Here is a 17093-nt window from a genome sequence, read left to right on the forward strand (position 1 = left end):
TCTCCCTTCCTGCTCGTGCTGATGGCCTGGATCTCTTGAGCATCACTGGTGATGTAATGAAGACGCTGCCCATCCGCTACTTCCCTGATCGATGCCCTTATGGCATTTGGAATATCACTGAGTTTGTTCCACCCAAAGTGGCTTTCTTCCTGCGAGTCACTGGCTATGACCGTGATGGCTTTGTCTTCCAAAGAGTGTCCAGTGTCTCCTACTCCAGCATTGTGCCAGGTCAGATTAGTGTAGCTAGATAAAACCACAGAATAGTCCATCTAAGTATCATATAGGTGTATTTTACTATATTTGTTACTAGTGTGTTTTGTTCTTATTTTTTTAGAAGCACCTAGAGTAAGCATGCCCACTCATACCCCTGGTTACTACCTGCAGAAAGGGAGTATTATGTGCTTTGTGGATAGCCTGATCCCCTATACCTTGCGTTTCACCAGGGAGGGACTACGCCTGGGTGTGGACCAACTCTTCAGGTAGGGATAATTAATGGCACTGTAGATGAGTAGCTAACAAGTTGTGCAATGTGACATACACTATCATTCCAAATTTGGGGTCGGTAAATGTTTGTTTTTGAAAAAAGAATTTTGGGGAAAAAAACAGTAATATTGTGAAATATTATTACAGTTTAAAATAACAAAGTTCTACTTTAATGCATTTTAAGATGTATTGTATCCTTGTAATGGCAAAGATGAATTTTCAGCAGCCATTGCTTCAGTCTTCAGTGTCACATGATGCTTCAGATCCATTCTTTGATGAACAGAACATTCAAAAGAACATAATTTATTAGAAATAGAAATCTTTTCTAATATTATAATTTATAAATGTCTCTGCTGTCACTTTTGATCAATTTAGTACATAAACGTTTCTGAATAAAAGTTTACAAAAATCATACTGACCTTAAACTTTTGAATGGTAGTTTACTAAATTCTGTGTAAACCTATTTTAAACTGAATTTTTCTAATAAAACTAAATTGCTACTGTATTTTAATCGGAAGAAACCTTGACTAACATTATAAGCAGAAAAAATGCTACGTAAATGTAGAAAAAGGCCTTCAAATTATAGTTTTGAAGTCCTCAAGGACCCAATGCTGATAGCCTAATCATTTAAATCTTTGCAATTTGTGTTTACTCGGGAAACAATGTATTTTATGTGGTTTTACATTTTTATCATATTTTTAGGGAGTCTGCTAATGCATCATGGGGAATCCCTCAAGTGTCCCTGAAGGACGAGGGCTTTTATGAGTGCATCGCCATCAGCAGTGCTGGAACAGGACGGGCTCAAACCTTCCTTGATGTTTCTGGTTAGAATACCACCTTTCATTTTCTACAACATTATAGCCTGTTATTATCAGTAACATTAACTGACATGATGCAGTATACACTATAACGAAGTTGGCTTGAATGAGTTCTATCATTCAAAGTTTGCAAAGACTTGCAAAGAGAGATGCCCACCATTAGAAAAGCACTGAAGCATGCTTCCTGTGCATGACTGAACGGTCAGGCATTTCAACCTTATACACTGGTGCATAATAGATAACATATGAGGAATACATATGAGGCAGAATATTGAGATGTCCCACATCTGACATGCCTAGAATGTCTCTTTTATATTTTCTCGTGAGTCAACTTACATGTGTGTGAGTTCAATCTGCTCAGCCAGAATCCCAGTGTAATTGCCTCAGTTAAATGCTTTGGTCCAAAAGTCTGCCCCCATTTTATGCAAAGTGGAGAAAGGACTGGATTCCTCAGATGAAATGGCCCATTATAGTCTTTGGTTTTATTTCATGCTCCATGTAACAGACATGTGTTGCCCATGAACAATCTCATGGATGTGAGTTAGTGTGGTTTTAAGTTCAGGAAATTTGTTTGGTGATGCAAATGGCACAAAAATGTCACAGTTCAACCTAAACATTTATAGTTATTTGAATTACAGCAGTAGAAGATTAATACACTAAAAAATGTCAAACTCGTTCAACTTAAAAACTTAAGTTCAGCTGCTGCCTCACATTTTTAAGTATAATCAAACTGGATGTATGTCATTTCCACTTAAATAATATTAAACTAATATAATTTGATATAAACTAATTAATACATTTAAGATGATTTTGTATAACTTGACTAAATTCAAGTTAAATATTTTGATTCAGTGTCTCAAAATCTAATGAGCTGTCTACTCTGCATAGCATTTTTGGGCATCATAGATGCAAGCAAATGTAACTGTTAAGGAGTGTTCACACCAATGTGATTATCCGGTGCAAAAATTTGGTGCATTACACATTTTAATTTGAATGAATGGCAATTCAGACTAGCACAAACATTTGTGAACTGTTAATGCAGTGATTTATTTTTTAATGTACAAAAGTTCTAATCTCTTTTCCATCACATTGCAAAGAAAACTGGCCAACCAATAACACCACTTTTGGTCATATGCCCAGAGCTGCTGCTCTTGCATAACTACGACTTGGTGGCACTCAAGAACGGTCTATTTTGCTAAGCGACAGTGAACTAGTCTTGTATTTGGTGTTGCTGGATAAACACTATAGCGAATATATAAATCTTAATGGCTGTTTGAAAGCATGTAAATACTGTTTGATTTCCTTTATTCTCTGTGACAAGCGGGCATCAGAATCTGAAGGTTGCACAGTGCTTTGTGTACAAGGGTAAATGTGGTATTTCTGCTTTTCAATAAATCCTACTGTTAGAAAGTGAATTTGCATATTCATTCAGTCTGTCCGCTATTTTTTTTCCGCAAAATTTGACCAAAAATTCATGCACAATGTGCTGTTTCAGTAGGCAGCAGTTTTGAGACATGTCTAATATTCTCATGTCACTGCAATTCGATTTTGATATCAGATTTTGTACTTGGAAGAACAGAACAGAATTTTTATTACCTAACATTTTAATAAGGGAGAAATATTTCAATGTTTGGTTTTGTGTTGCACAAGGACTGCAAAAATAAACAGGACTGTATCCTCATGGCAGTGTGGTTTTGGAAACCAGACACCACACTGTCCCAACCCGTGCTTACACAAACTTCTTGGACAAATAGCCTCACTTCCTGTCTTCCGGCTCCTCTCTGCTGTCTTGGCTTTATGGTGAGATACAGTGTTAAAAACACCCAGGGTTACTTTAGAGTCTGGGATTAAGATCCCATTCACCTGGAATGGTCACCTAGAAGTCACATTTCACATATAGGTTTATTGTTGACCAAAGGATTATCCTTGTCGCATTTTCTGAGCTGTTTCCCTGACTGTGCTGTCGCCGGGCCAGTGACATGATTAGCAGGAGTGACAAGAAAATCCTCCCTTATGAAATTTATGTGTCTTCCTGTATAAATTCCCCACTTATGCCCTAATCCACACATCTGTCAACACCCTCCCGTTTCCCTTTGCATTTCAGACTCATTGCACAGACTTTATAGATCTGTAGAGTTCACAGACATCCAAAGACCTTATGAGAACTCAGACAAAAAAAACAATTAGTGAAGGTGAACAGATTCAAATCAGGCTGTTGAACTCAGTTACTCTGGGATAAACAGGTTTATAGTCACACTTTCTCGACTCATTTGTCTGTGTATTTCTGCAGAGCCTCCTCCAGCTATCACGGTGCCCTCCAATGTGACAGCGTCTCCCGGTGCAAATGTTGTTCTGACCTGTCTAGTTGCCAGCGCAGTGCGCTTTAACCTGACTTGGCAGCGAGGGGACGTGGATGCCAGATTGGACCGTCGAATGCGTGTCACCGCTAACCTATCCTTGGAAATCCAGCGAGTCACTCCTGATGATGTCGGCTGGTACACCTGCATCGCAGCCAATGAGGGTGGAGTCTCTGCTTCTCATGTGTACCTCAATGTGCAAGGTAAGTATATCTGTGTGATTTTTAGTGTTGTTGATTAAGCAATAAGCCACAAAAGACTGATTACAATGGTTTTAACACATTTAAGGGCCTAAGGAAGAATGGGCATATATAGGGTGACCAGACATCCCGTTTTTCCTGGGACAGTTCCGTATTTCAGCTCTATTTTTATTGTCCCGACTTATTTTTAAAAAATCATGTTTTGTCCCGTATTTCAAAATTTCTTTACGACTGGGTGATCAGGGTGAGTAGTAGAAGTGTTCTGTCACGCAAGACTAATCAAAGACTAATCTTTTTCTAAGACACAGACTAATCAAAGGTAACTAAGCTTGTCGTAGAACAAAATGACCATCCAATCACAATTCGTTATCGTTTAACTTGCAGTAAGTGCAGGCGGGATAGGCGAAATCACGAATGACACAACAGAAACTCTCTCTGCGCGATCCCAGTTCTGCGATCAGTACCAGTTTGACTCATGAATATTAATTAGGTGATAAAACATTGGCTAGCCTTAAGAACAGCTTACTTCTTATGCATTCATCCTGCCAATGCAATTTTATAATGCACATTTTACTCTTTATAATAATTCCAACTGTTGACCCAAATGTCAACAGGTCATGGTTTTAATAAACACAAGTCACATTCTTTGTCCACTAGGTGTGTTTAAACTGCTAAGAGCTCTTTTTTAATACATGCATAGAAAAAGCCATGCCACAGGGCTCTTGGCAGCTCACTCTCCTGCGTCTCTCTAGCACAAGATCTGTTTTCACTGCAGCCTTGCTGTAATATTTCACTGTAATATTTTATAGCACTTGTGAAAGTGATTTATGCTGGGCTTGCTCACTGTTTGCGATCCTGTAGTTTCCATTGAAACTAAAGCTCTAAACCCCTCTCTTACACTGAATTAAGAAGACTTCCTTCGACAGTACACAACCCTGGCAAATCACTTTGTTTTCTCTCATTGAGGAAAATAGCCATTTCGTTCGAAAGAAAAATTACAAATGAGATCACAAATGAAAAGAGAAATGGCTTTTGTAACAGAACAGAACTGAGGTGTAATGGATTGTTCATGCAAAACATGTTTTTGCATTGCACTGTGTTGCTTTTCAGTTGTTTTTCTAAATAAACATACACTAGATGGACTTGTTTGACCATTGCACTCGCATCTCACACCTTTTGTAGTGTCTCACATAATACTGCATTTTAAAACTGCCCTATGTCTTGCATTTTTCTAAGAAATAATCTCATAACACCCAACCAAATATATACTTGAAAAAAAACTTTCAGCTCAGTTGATTTACTAAGAGGTCATGAAGTACTCACTGACCTTTTGTGTTGCATATCGCTTACAGAATCTTGTATCTTGAAGACTGTCTGTTGTTTCTCATACTGAGGCAATTTTTTATTAGTCATGCTCTGTTGTAATGAATTAGAAAAAGCTGTTTTGATTTGAAAATATGGAGTTTGGAGGTAATATTGATGGATAGATGTGACTTGAAATGTGTCAAGCCCCCGAGGGCCCCAGCAGGGCCGGGCTTGAGTTTTATTAGCAGGAGAGTGGTAGTGACATTAACTGTATAATTTTACCTCATTGTTGAGTGATGAGTCTCTTAGTTTTCCACAACATTCTTTCCCAAGACCTGAGGAACGGGTTTTCACTGCGTCCCACTTTAATTCTCTCTGTCTCATTTCTGTCTCTCTTTAGGTTTATTTTCCTCCGTCTGTGTCATTTGTTTTCTGTCTTCTTCTCTCAAGATTCTATATTTACGATTAAAGTAGCTTTATAGACATTGTAAAAAATGCTTTACTTTTTTACTTTACAAAAGCTTTTATTGCAATGCATACACATTTGCAAGCATATACACACCATTTTGAAATAATAAAAAATGAAATAAAAATGACTAAAATTCCCAAACTGAGATTTAAATCAAGTAGAAGGCATTTTTATCATTTAAATTTTTAAATGATATACTCTATATAGAAAATATAAAGACAGTTACTGATTTTTTACAGTCTGTTTTTCTCTCTCATTCCTTCTCTATCAATCTCTGCTTCCTTTTCCCTTACCCTTTGTTTTTGTCCTGCTGCTACATTTTAAGCCACTTAAATTTTTTTTGTGTCAGTCTTTGGCTTTTTAAACAGCTGTCACTGTTGAACTGACAAAGTGCATGTATATGTATGTGTGTGTGTTGTGTGTAATCACCACCTGCTGGGATTCCTGTGCTGTCCTAGTCATTATGGACCCTTTGAAGGGGGACTGCTGACACAGTGATGCCTGGCCAGTCCACAGAGTCATCTACCCTAATCCTTTACACAACATTACTTTGACCTGCACTGTCCACACACACTGTTTACAGCCTCAGTGCCTGTCAGATGCACATCTCTGTGTTCAGAAGGTCGAGAGACCCAAAGAATGTCTAGAACTTAAGTGAAACTTTTCCTCTAATGACCTTCCTTTTCCCGCAACAGATTAAATAGATTAAATATTTAATATTTTTGCAAGTATTTATTTATTCCTTTGTTTGTTTATTTACATTAGAAAACCATTTAATGTTATTACAAAAATAAATAGCAACAACTGTTGCAATCTACTGCAGTTGCACTAAACATATTAAGTGTGGAATCTGCATGCTAAAAATGTGTCTTAATATTTATACCAGACCTGTAGGCATCCAATTTGCTCAAACTATAGAGAAACATATTTAACTATTTGAAACTATTTGAATTAGAGTAGCCTCAGGCAAAGAAGCCAAGATGATGAGGTGTTAGCGAGGTTTAGCGTCAGTGCGTTGTTAAAACCAAGCCTTTAGGCAGACCAAGTCTATTAGAGTACAATTTAGTGAATAAGACCTGGGATAATTACAGCTTCACTACTAGACACAAAGTGACAAAGCCTCTCGACGGCAGTGCTTTAACCGCCTGAGCATGCAACACACAGCGGCTCTCCCGTGTACAACAGACTCTTTTTGTCTGCCAGGTCTCATTTTGGGTCCATTTTAATCATGACAAAGTAGAGTTCTGGAAATTACGTCACTCATTCCAGTCAAGCTTTCCATTTGAAATACAGTAGACAACCTGGAAGGCTCTGTTACCATTATGTATGTTAGTCATGTTACTGATACTCAAGCACTTAAGCAGTGACTTGCTCTGTTCTGAAACATTTAGGTTTTTTAACATTTTAAAGTTAAAAATGTAATTTATTCCTGTGATGTCAAAGCTGAATTTTCAGCATTGATTAATCTTGTCTTCAGTGTCACATGACTCTTCAGAAATCATTCTAATATGCTGATTTGCTCAAATAACATTTCTTATTATTATCAATGCTTAAAAGAATAGTGCTGCTTTTTGTGGAAAATGTGATGCTGTTTTTTAATGCTTGTTACCATATTGTGGCATTATCTTAGCAACATGCTGTATTGAAATCAGTTATAAGTCAAGTCTCCCCTCTGTTAGGATGCTCTCTTAGAAAGCAGCTATGTAGGCAGCTTACTGGGTTTTAGAACAGAGCTATCATGTGCATTTCCTGTCTCTGGCCATGATGTCACACATCCTGCTCTGCTGGAATATGGGACAGGCAGAGACTGGAGGTCAGAGAACAGTGGAGACACACATCAGATTGGCTTCAGCAGTGAGAAAACATTCTCATTCAGCAGGGGCTGCACATCATGAATTGATCAAGAGCATGCCTCTGCTTCAGCAGCTCAGAGAATCTGGAACCAATAATCCCACTTTAGTGTTTCTGTAAAAAAAGAAGGAATGATAGGAGAATTGCTGTGAAATGTGTTTGGCTGGGTCTAGAATCATATCATGGGTATAAAGCAGGACAATTTTGAAGGGGTATTGTGGAGACCACATGTGAACATTAGATGCAGTTATGTTCTTTACAAACACATCTGTATAGTTAAGATTAATGACTAAATATTTGTTAATGAATGTAATTATATGAGCTATATATTTGTGAATCTCAACCTTTTTGACTCTAAGGCCCTCCACTGTTCATAAAAAAAAAAAACTGAATGACCTGTGACTTTTCCAGTTTTTATTAATTTATTGGATAGGCATAAAGCATAAGGATTTTTTACAAATATATTTTTAGTTTATACCCGATAAAATATTTTAAATGTAAAAATGTATATCCATTATAAAAATGCCCCTGGGCATAAAATTGTATTAATTAACATGACTTTTCCTGACCTAGAAATCACACTTTTAAAATGAGGGTAAGTACAGGTTTTCCAAGTCTGTGATAATCCTGGTTATTCAAAGATAAAAAAAGTAATTAAAATAAAAAATATATTGTTTTGTCCTATTTTAACTTAAGTCATCTTGAGGCCCCCTTGGAAGTTTGCTGAGGCCCCAAAGTGGACCGTGGTTCCCTGGTTGAGAATCACTGCTTTAGTAAATTTGAGCTGTGCTTGTTTTGCTGTCACAATACATTTGCACAGCAGCTGCTAGGGCGTTCTGTTACCAAACATCATGATTGACTCGTTTTTATGCTAGAACCACCGGTGGTGACGGTTGACCCACGAAACCAGACGTTCCGCACAGGTCAAGAAATTTGGATCAGGTGTTCAGCCAAAGGCTACCCCTTACCCATGGTGGTGTGGACACACAATGATATGTTCATTATGGGCTCCAGCAGGTAAACCCCCCCCCACACAAAAATCTTACTTTTTAATCTGGTCTTTATTTGTTAACCTTTACTGTAGTCTGTTGTACTCCTCTTACTAAGGCACAGAATGACCCCTGATGGCACATTGGTCATCAGGAACACAGGGCCGAAGGATGCTGGGACATACGGCTGCCTAGCGAGTAATGTTGCAGGAACAGACACTCAAACTGCCATCGTCAGCTACATCGGTCAGTACAGAGAACAATTGCGTAACACCACTAAATGAAAGCAATAAATCCCAAACCAAAGATTAAGATGGTGTTTTTACTCAACAATACTCAGCTTCTTACATCTGTGAATAAGTGAGACATTTGACATATTCAGTTCCACCCTGTGATTATACACTAGTCTTTAATTAAGTTTCCTGTGATCTTCGTCCCTCTGTAGAGTCTCCACAGGTGACAGTCCCTCACTCTGAACTGCTGATTGGTTTAGGACAGACGACCATTTTAGAGTGCAGGGTCACGGGAGTTCCACATCCGGACGTCCTGTGGTATAAAGGTCAGCTAGTGTACTCCTTAACTTCTGGACAACTTTCTGGCATTTTTGCACTGTTTCCATTTTAATAGACACCATCAGCCCTAATGTACTGTGTGTTTGATCTTAAGGTGACGTGCAGTTGAAGCCGTCTGCAGTTTTAAGTATGGACCCTCAGCATGGCACTCTGAGCATTCAGCAGACTCAGGACACAGATGCAGGAGAGTATGCATGTGTGGCGATAAACTCAGCCGGCTCTGCACAGGGGTACATCACTCTGGACGTGGGCTGTAAGGCTGTGTTACATATCCCTCATCTGAATTAGGGTCCCCTTTCCTCCAAAATCCTTCCGATTAAATTGTATAACCTTTAATAATTATTTATGTACAGTGTAGTTTATGTACTTTTAATGCATTTCAATGTAGCAGGGACTGTGAAGCATTTACCTGAACTTTAGTTTCCTTTAGCTTTGGTTGAATTTTATTTGACTGTATTTTTGTTTAAAACATAATTGCATTTTTTCTGCTGCCTATTGAAGACCTGTACTTTATGAATAAATGAATCAAACTACTGTTTAGTTCTTTATTATGTATTCCACAGCTGCTCCTCAGTTCACACGAAAGCCTTCAGATCTGTCTGCTGATATCGGCACAAACATCACCTTGCCGTGTCATGCACAAGGCCACCCAAAACCCCAGCTCTCTTGGAGGCGAGAGGACAACGTCCAACTATTCTCTCAGCATCGCGGTCCCAGTACTGTCACTCAAAAAGCTAATGGAGACCTTTTCATCACCAGTCAGTGTCTTCCTTTTACTTTCTCTGTCTCTAGGCCTGTTTGAAACATCAGATTTGAATTTCCATCACCAAAAGCTGCTATGAATAGTTTTTTTTTTCAGAGTTTGGATTATTTATTTATTTATTTATTAAAGAATATACTGTATATTTTCAGTGAAATTTTGCATCAGATGCATTAAAAATGTTAAACTGTAAATATATTTTTCTTTCATTGCATTTATTTATTTTTAAAATTAATGCCTGAATAAAGAGATGTTTTCAGAGAAATTCAGCATTTGAGGCATTCAAACTATAAATATTTTCCTTGTATTGCATTTAGGTGCATTTCTTATTATTTGCTTTTATATTTATAAGTAGATACAAGTTTCAATGCATTTTAGATGGTTCATGTGATTTCCTGTCCTTTGCCTTTTAGACCTCTGGGTAGAGGATGAGACCACCTATGTGTGTGAAGCTCAAAACCATTTTGGCAAAATCCAGGCCAAGGCCAAAGTCACTGTTACTGGACTCGGTACGACATCTGAAAAAACTATTCTGTCATAACTGCAGCATATGTTTCATGTTTATACTGATCAGTCTGTCAGCAGGACACTTGAAGGAAGAAGCCGATGTGGAATATTAATTGTTTTGCGCTTCCTTTATCTTAGTCACATGTACATTTTCTCGGCCTGAAGCCCATACGCTTGAGTTCGCAAGGTGCTCAGAAGCTTAGTTTGATGTTTGAGTCCATATGAATTTATTAGACTCAGGGTACATGTGTTTCTGGTTAAAAGAGATAGGATGCTAAAATAGAAGGCCAACACCAGAGTAAGCTCAAATTCATTCTCTGTGACGAGAGATATACCGTACCAGATGTGAGCACTAAAACATGCATAATGCATTGCAGTGTGCATACTTCAGTTTCTAGATTATATTTATGTATTTGAGGTTTAATTATTATTGTAGATGTTAGATGAATGTATTTGCATGTGTGCGACGGAGCTCATGTGTGCATGCGTGCCTTTAAAAATACAGTGGGCGCGTGTCAGCTTTACCCTTAAAGAATCAAAGGAATTCAGGCATCCTTTCATACTTTTGTCTTTGATCAAAGCGCTGGAGACCCAGAAGTGGCTAACAGTCCATTTCTAGCATCTGTGAAGTTCTACTCTACAGTATGTGTTCTGATACCACTGGATGACGTCAATCAGTTGAGACCTTACCGCACTGGCCTGCTTGAAACTTCAACATGTGAGCTTGGCAAAAATGACCCTCTTTACATGCATCTAAGAAAATGGCTCATTCCAAGGTTTTTGCAGAAACTTTGAAATCATTTAGCCTGATATTAATCCAGATTTTAGCTAAAATAAGTGAAACGTATGATGTAATTTCCTCTTCTCTCTAAATTATCAGAGTACATGTTTGTGTACTTTAGTTGGTTAAATAAATAACCTAATGTGTATATTTAAAGAGAAGGCAAAAATAAATACATTTTTGATCCATACAGTTTACACTATGACTCATATAAACACTGAAAGCTTTAAAGTCTAAGTATAATCCCAAAATCCTCATTAAGGGTCAATTGGTTTTGCCATGTTGAAGTACACACTGTGTGTGAGATCCAGTGTAAGCGTATCTCAGTATGTGAGGGAGTGACTGTTTTTGTGGTCCTGTAAAAACAACATAACACCAAGTTGAAGCTAAAGGTCACTAATGCGGTCATGCAGTGTCTCAGCCGTCCCATAATTCTACTCTGCTGAGCCCTAATACCCTAGTGACACTTTTTATGTGTATTCCAAGGTATCCATGGAAATTTAACAAGCAAAACATCAGAGGTGCGGCCAGTCCACTGAGTTTTCAGTGTCAGTGTTTCCAGTGGAGACTTAACCATCCTCTGTTTGATTGAATCAGGAGAATGACATCTAAAATAATCAGGATTAGGATTTAAAAATCTCTTTTCTTGTTTTGAGGATAAAGGTTCATAGGAGGCACCTCAGGTTTTGGTGTAAATGGCTAATTTTTGTCAATGTGGTGGTACAGTAGATGCAATGGGCTTTTTAAACTACCATATCTGTCTTTGAGAAACTGTAGCATTCTCATGAAACTACTGTTAAAAGTTCGGAGTTTAAAATGCAATTAATTCTGCAAATCTGAATTTTCAGCAGCCAGTACCCCAGTCTTCAATGTCACATGATTCTTTAGAAAACATTCTAATATGCTGATTTCTTATCAATGTTAAAAACATTTGATGAGTGGACAGTTCAAAAGAGCAGAATTCATTTGAAATGGAAATCTTTTGTAGCTTTATAAATGTCTTGCACTTTTGATCAATTTATGCATGCTTGAATAAAAGTACTATTTACTTTGAAAAACAAATCTTACTGACTCCAAAGTTTTGAACGGTACTGTTTATTTCTGTAATACTTCAATGAAACTGTATATACTGTATATCACCAATCACCATCCTAATGTGTGTATTTCGTGTGCAGTGTCTCCTTTGATAGCTCTGAGTCCAAAAGTGGTCAGTGTGATAGAGGACCAGCAGGTCACCCTCCCCTGCGTGTTACTAGCTGGAAACCCCCTTCCTGAGAGACACTGGTTACATGACTATGGCTTAGTGAGTTAACACATGTGCACACACACAAACACATAGGCCTTGAAGCCTGTGCATCATCGTTAAGCATTTTACACAGTCACAGTAAATAAATGTGATTTAAATGTATGCATGTGTGTGACCACTTGTCAGATTACATCAAGTCCATATGTGACTGTGAGACGTGACGGAAGTCTGCATATAGAATGGGTCAGTCAGCAGGATGGGGGGCAGTACACCTGTTTGGCCGAAAACGTGGTGGGATCCAGTAATCGCACAACCATACTAAATGTCTATGGTACGATGTAAAACAACAACACACAAATACACTACTGTTCAAAAGTTGTTTTTTGAACTTTATATTATTTAATAAAGCATCCTGTAAAAAAATGTATCAGCTTTGCCATCACAGGAATAAATAACATTTTAACATATATTAAAACAGTTATATTAAATTGTAAAAATGTTTCTAAATATTACTCTTTTTAGTGTATTTTTGATCAAATGAATGTAGCCTTGGTGAGCATAAGAGACTTCTTTCAAACCATTTTAAAAAATCTTACCAACCCCAACATTTCTGTGATTCTGCAACAGTTTGGAGTAGGTAGAATCAGATCTGATGTATTTGAATCAGTTTAAATTTGAATATGCAATTTTTTGCTACACATAGGGAGTCAAACAAATCTGTAACATGAACCACCCAAACAAACTGAATCACCAAAATTAATCAACCTTTTAAACAGAAGATAATCATACCTATCCATAACATGCAGGATTATACCTACCAAAATGGACATTAATTTTTTTCTTTAAAAGACAATTCAGAATCAGGCCAGTTGTAAAGGATTTGTTTTCTGTGGACCAATATGACATAGTCCAGTCCTCTGTTTCCTCCCTTCCATGACTGTATACAATAAGCCTTTATTTCCCTCTGATGCCTTCATCATTCATGTATTCATTTGAGAATTAAAAACAGAACCAGCAGTGTGAGCAAAGCACTTCTGCAGAGAAATAACAGAGAGACAAAAACTCTTAATTTTTCAAATGTGATAAGTCTTAAAGAAGCAGGCTACTTTTACTAATGGAAATCACCCCAAATGAAAGTCTGAGACAAGATGATTATAGGATACAATACTGTATGTTGTCTTTACAGTATCCTATAAAATGTATTTCTAAATCCTGCCTTATATTCAGTGTTTATATAAGTGTTTCAACATGTTTTTTCTCTGTAGTGATGCCCACTATTCAACATGGCCCTCAAGTATTCAGTACCATTGAGGGGACGCCCATTTCTCTGCCATGTCATGCACATGGAGTCCCCAAACCAGATGTCACTTGGTCTAAGGTAAATGTGTCTCCTTTCTGTCTTTGACACACATGCTCACACAATGGGATTTGGACAGAAAATGCTGACTTCTGACAACGCTTGAACTTTCTTGCACAAAACCCATCACGCTTGGTTTTTGGTTATTGCTTAGTGTTTTCTTTTTAAATGTAATTTTAAAGTAATGTTAGTGATTTTTTTTTCTTATTACAATATTTAGTTAGAAGCTAATTTGATCTTTTGACCACTATTTTTTTTACATTTACATGCAATTTTACATATACATACAATAATTTACAATAAATTAATATAAGTACTTTATCAGTCTCACCATTTCAGCCTTACATTGCACCCTCATGTTGCTATATGTATTTGTGATAATGTTTCCTCAGCGAGGAGAGTTGATGGATCTGAGTGGCAGTGTCTTTTCTCTGGGTGAGGATGGCAGTCTTTACATTGTCTACCCCAGCGGTGAAGAGTCTGGCGAGTTTGTGTGCACAGCCACCAATGCTGCTGGATACAGCTCCAGGAAGGTTCAGCTCACTGTCTACGGTTAGAGCAGCTCGACCTACTTGCTCTGCTCTGTTTTACCTGTCTTCTGTGGTTTTGATTCTTGTGTTTTCATTTTTTCTGTGTGTGCTTTATTTGTTTGTTTCCTGTTTATTAGTTTGGTGCTTCCTCCAATCTCACCCTGCTGTACTTATACTGTATGTCTTTGTAAACGTGTAGTGAAGCCCAGGCTGAGCGGCGTTGGTGGAAAAGAGATGCAAAATAACTCTGGAAAGCTGTTGGAAATGTCTGTAAAAGTGGGTGATGATGTCACACTGCTATGCGAGGTGGAGAGCGTACCTCCTCCCATCATCACCTGGGCCAAAGACAAGCAGCTCATCTCCCCCTTCTCTAATAGGTATCAGTTTCACTTATGTGAAAACCTATATATACTTATTTTTGATCATAAATGCAGCCTTGGTGAGCATAAGAGGCCTCTTTTTAAAAAAAAGAAAAATTCATATCTACCCCAAACACACTTGTGTCACTAGAAAATGGACCACATCAAAAAATTAAGTCAACATGCACAATATGTGCACAATAAAAGCTTGTACGCATGCTTTTTCAACAGGTGTATGGAATCAAATTTCATTTTACATGCATTATATGAATAAGGCCCTTTTATCCTACTTTTAAACACCATTGAGCTTGTATGTGAGTAGCTTGCTCTTCTCTGTATTGTTTTTCAAGGGCTGATGTTTACTGTACTGCCTAAAGGCAGAAAGACTGCGGTCAGATTAAAATTACACAGTAATTAAACTCTCATTTCTCTGCTCACCATGAAAGTAAACAGAGGTATAATTTCAGAAGCTTCTCTGTAAACCAGGAGCACCAGTGTGGTTTTACATCTGCAAAAGAACAGCACTTCTTATCGTTCCTTAATGTATTTAACCTGTTCTCTCACAGACACATTCAGCTGCCATCAGGCTCCATGAGAATCACAGAAACACGCGTGACAGACAGTGGCATGTACGTCTGTGTGGCTACCAACATAGCTGGAAACTTCACTCAGATGATCAAACTCAGTGTGCTGGGTAAGAGATACAGATCACATTTATTTACTTGGATGTTGTCGCAATTTATGCTTGCATGTGAAATTTATCGAAGCAACAACAGTTTTATCTCATTCCATTGAAGTTCATATGAGCACACATCAGCCCCGGGGTCTTAAAAACAGATCCCATCTGTATAAATGCATCACGTTGCCTCAGTCTTGTGGTGACATCAGGCTTCAATCAGTTGTATTTCAAGTGCTCTGCTTGTACCCACAACTCTAAAATAAATATTTCGACTGAAAACCGCATGTAAAACAATGCTGCGTGAGCATCATTAAATGACTGATTATTGCATATTTGATAGTCAATTTCACATCACACACCACAATCAACTCAGTAAGTGCCTCCACATGTTTACGTTTCACACATGCTGATGTGCTGTTTACCAAGACAGACACATATCCAAACACTGTTGTCATTTGTTTTTTTGGATAGTACATCCGATGATCAATGCATCTCTGAGGCTCTGTTCAGACAGGTACCATTTTTTACGATATCTGACTCAAATTAGTGTTCAAACATCCATACGCTATTTTTGGATTTCAAGTATTTGTTTTTTAACATTTAGGACATGACGTGTCTATTGTCATTTACAATGCACAATAGTGCTTGTACATGCTTTGTAAATGAGTGAGTTGAGACATGTGGCATTCACTATGTAGTGAAGGATGAAGTAGTGATTGAGTGAGTGGTTTCGGACACAGCATGACTGTGTAAATAATAGATGATTGTAAAAGCAGCAAGTTCAGGAAACTGTCTCTCCTCTGTTTAAACAGATGATGTAACTGCTCTGAGAGGGGTAATTGATAATGGTTGAAACTTCCGCTTTGTTTTTCTTGCACAACTGTTAAAGAGACAGGTAATACAAAAATAACAACTTCTATAATCATATAATATTGAATATATTACATCATCATTGGTGACAGAAACCAGATAATCAACTATTTGTGTTGTTTTTAAGCACAAGTGTCTTTATATATGATATATAAACTACTCCACAACCTTAAACCAATACATTTCCAAAAAAATAATGCTTCTCTGCATTTCTACTCTGCTCTAGCTTGTCTCCTGATCTAGGTTTTTAGTAAACATGGCATTGTATACTGTGAAAACGGTTGGCTCTGTGAAAATTACTTATGCTCATCTATTGTAAATCGTTTTGCAAAAAAGCATCTGCTATGTGTAAATTTTTGTTTGTTTTCACAAAACTACAAAAAAAGAAATAAAATGTTTTTGAGATGAACTGCAATTAACATAAATTGTATTGTGATACATAAACACAGATAGAGCTGTTTATAGTTATTATGGTTAGATATCTATTAATTTGCTGCGTAGTGACTGTGCACGTGAGTGTGTTTATTTGGGCCAGTGATGTTCATTGACCTCCTAACACCCACTTTTGAGCTTTAGCAGGCTTGGCACGATGTATGAGAAAGTACTGACGGAGAGATCAGCTAGTCGCTTGGAGCATAGCGTGATAATAATTATAGAGTCTCATAAACACAAGTTGCTCTCAGAGCACACTCAGACACATCTGCAAGTGAAAATTGGAATGGAGGTATTTATAATGACTACAATTAAACTCTTAGTCATTTTAATCTTGGATTATAGTTTTCCATAAGACTGTGAGCAGACACTTTAGCAGAAATGAGCTACAGCAAAAGGGAATGTGCTGTTTGATTTATCACAGCTACCAAATGTCTCATCTGGAAGATTAACAACAAAAAAAAAAAAAAAAAAAAAAAAAAAAAAAAAACTTTTATTCAGCATAGTTCACCCAAAAATTTAAATTCT

The 17093-nt window shown here is 37.5% G+C and overlaps 1 protein-coding gene across 1 annotated transcript in view; it reads left to right on the top strand.

The window, feature by feature from the left end:
* LOC107698379 (hemicentin-1-like) overlaps positions 1 to 17093 on the top strand; it is an 84874-nt gene that overhangs the window by 23017 nt on the left and 44764 nt on the right. The window contains exons 8-23 of the mRNA XM_016499370.1: positions 1 to 228; positions 335 to 479; positions 1186 to 1307; positions 3592 to 3861; positions 8359 to 8500; positions 8591 to 8718; positions 8918 to 9031; positions 9139 to 9297; positions 9608 to 9802; positions 10218 to 10313; positions 12268 to 12395; positions 12525 to 12669; positions 13604 to 13716; positions 14088 to 14247; positions 14425 to 14602; positions 15151 to 15278. The exon at positions 1 to 228 is cut by the window's left edge and continues 13 nt beyond it. Of these exons, the coding sequence (XP_016354856.1) occupies positions 1 to 228; positions 335 to 479; positions 1186 to 1307; positions 3592 to 3861; positions 8359 to 8500; positions 8591 to 8718; positions 8918 to 9031; positions 9139 to 9297; positions 9608 to 9802; positions 10218 to 10313; positions 12268 to 12395; positions 12525 to 12669; positions 13604 to 13716; positions 14088 to 14247; positions 14425 to 14602; positions 15151 to 15278 (2451 nt within the window). The remainder of the gene's footprint in view (positions 229 to 334; positions 480 to 1185; positions 1308 to 3591; positions 3862 to 8358; positions 8501 to 8590; positions 8719 to 8917; positions 9032 to 9138; positions 9298 to 9607; positions 9803 to 10217; positions 10314 to 12267; positions 12396 to 12524; positions 12670 to 13603; positions 13717 to 14087; positions 14248 to 14424; positions 14603 to 15150; positions 15279 to 17093) is intronic.

This window comes from Sinocyclocheilus anshuiensis, unplaced genomic scaffold (genome assembly GCF_001515605.1).
Source record: "Sinocyclocheilus anshuiensis isolate Anshui unplaced genomic scaffold, SAMN03320099.WGS_v1.1 scaffold1746, whole genome shotgun sequence".
In the NCBI taxonomy this organism is placed as follows: domain Eukaryota; kingdom Metazoa; phylum Chordata; class Actinopteri; order Cypriniformes; family Cyprinidae; genus Sinocyclocheilus; species Sinocyclocheilus anshuiensis.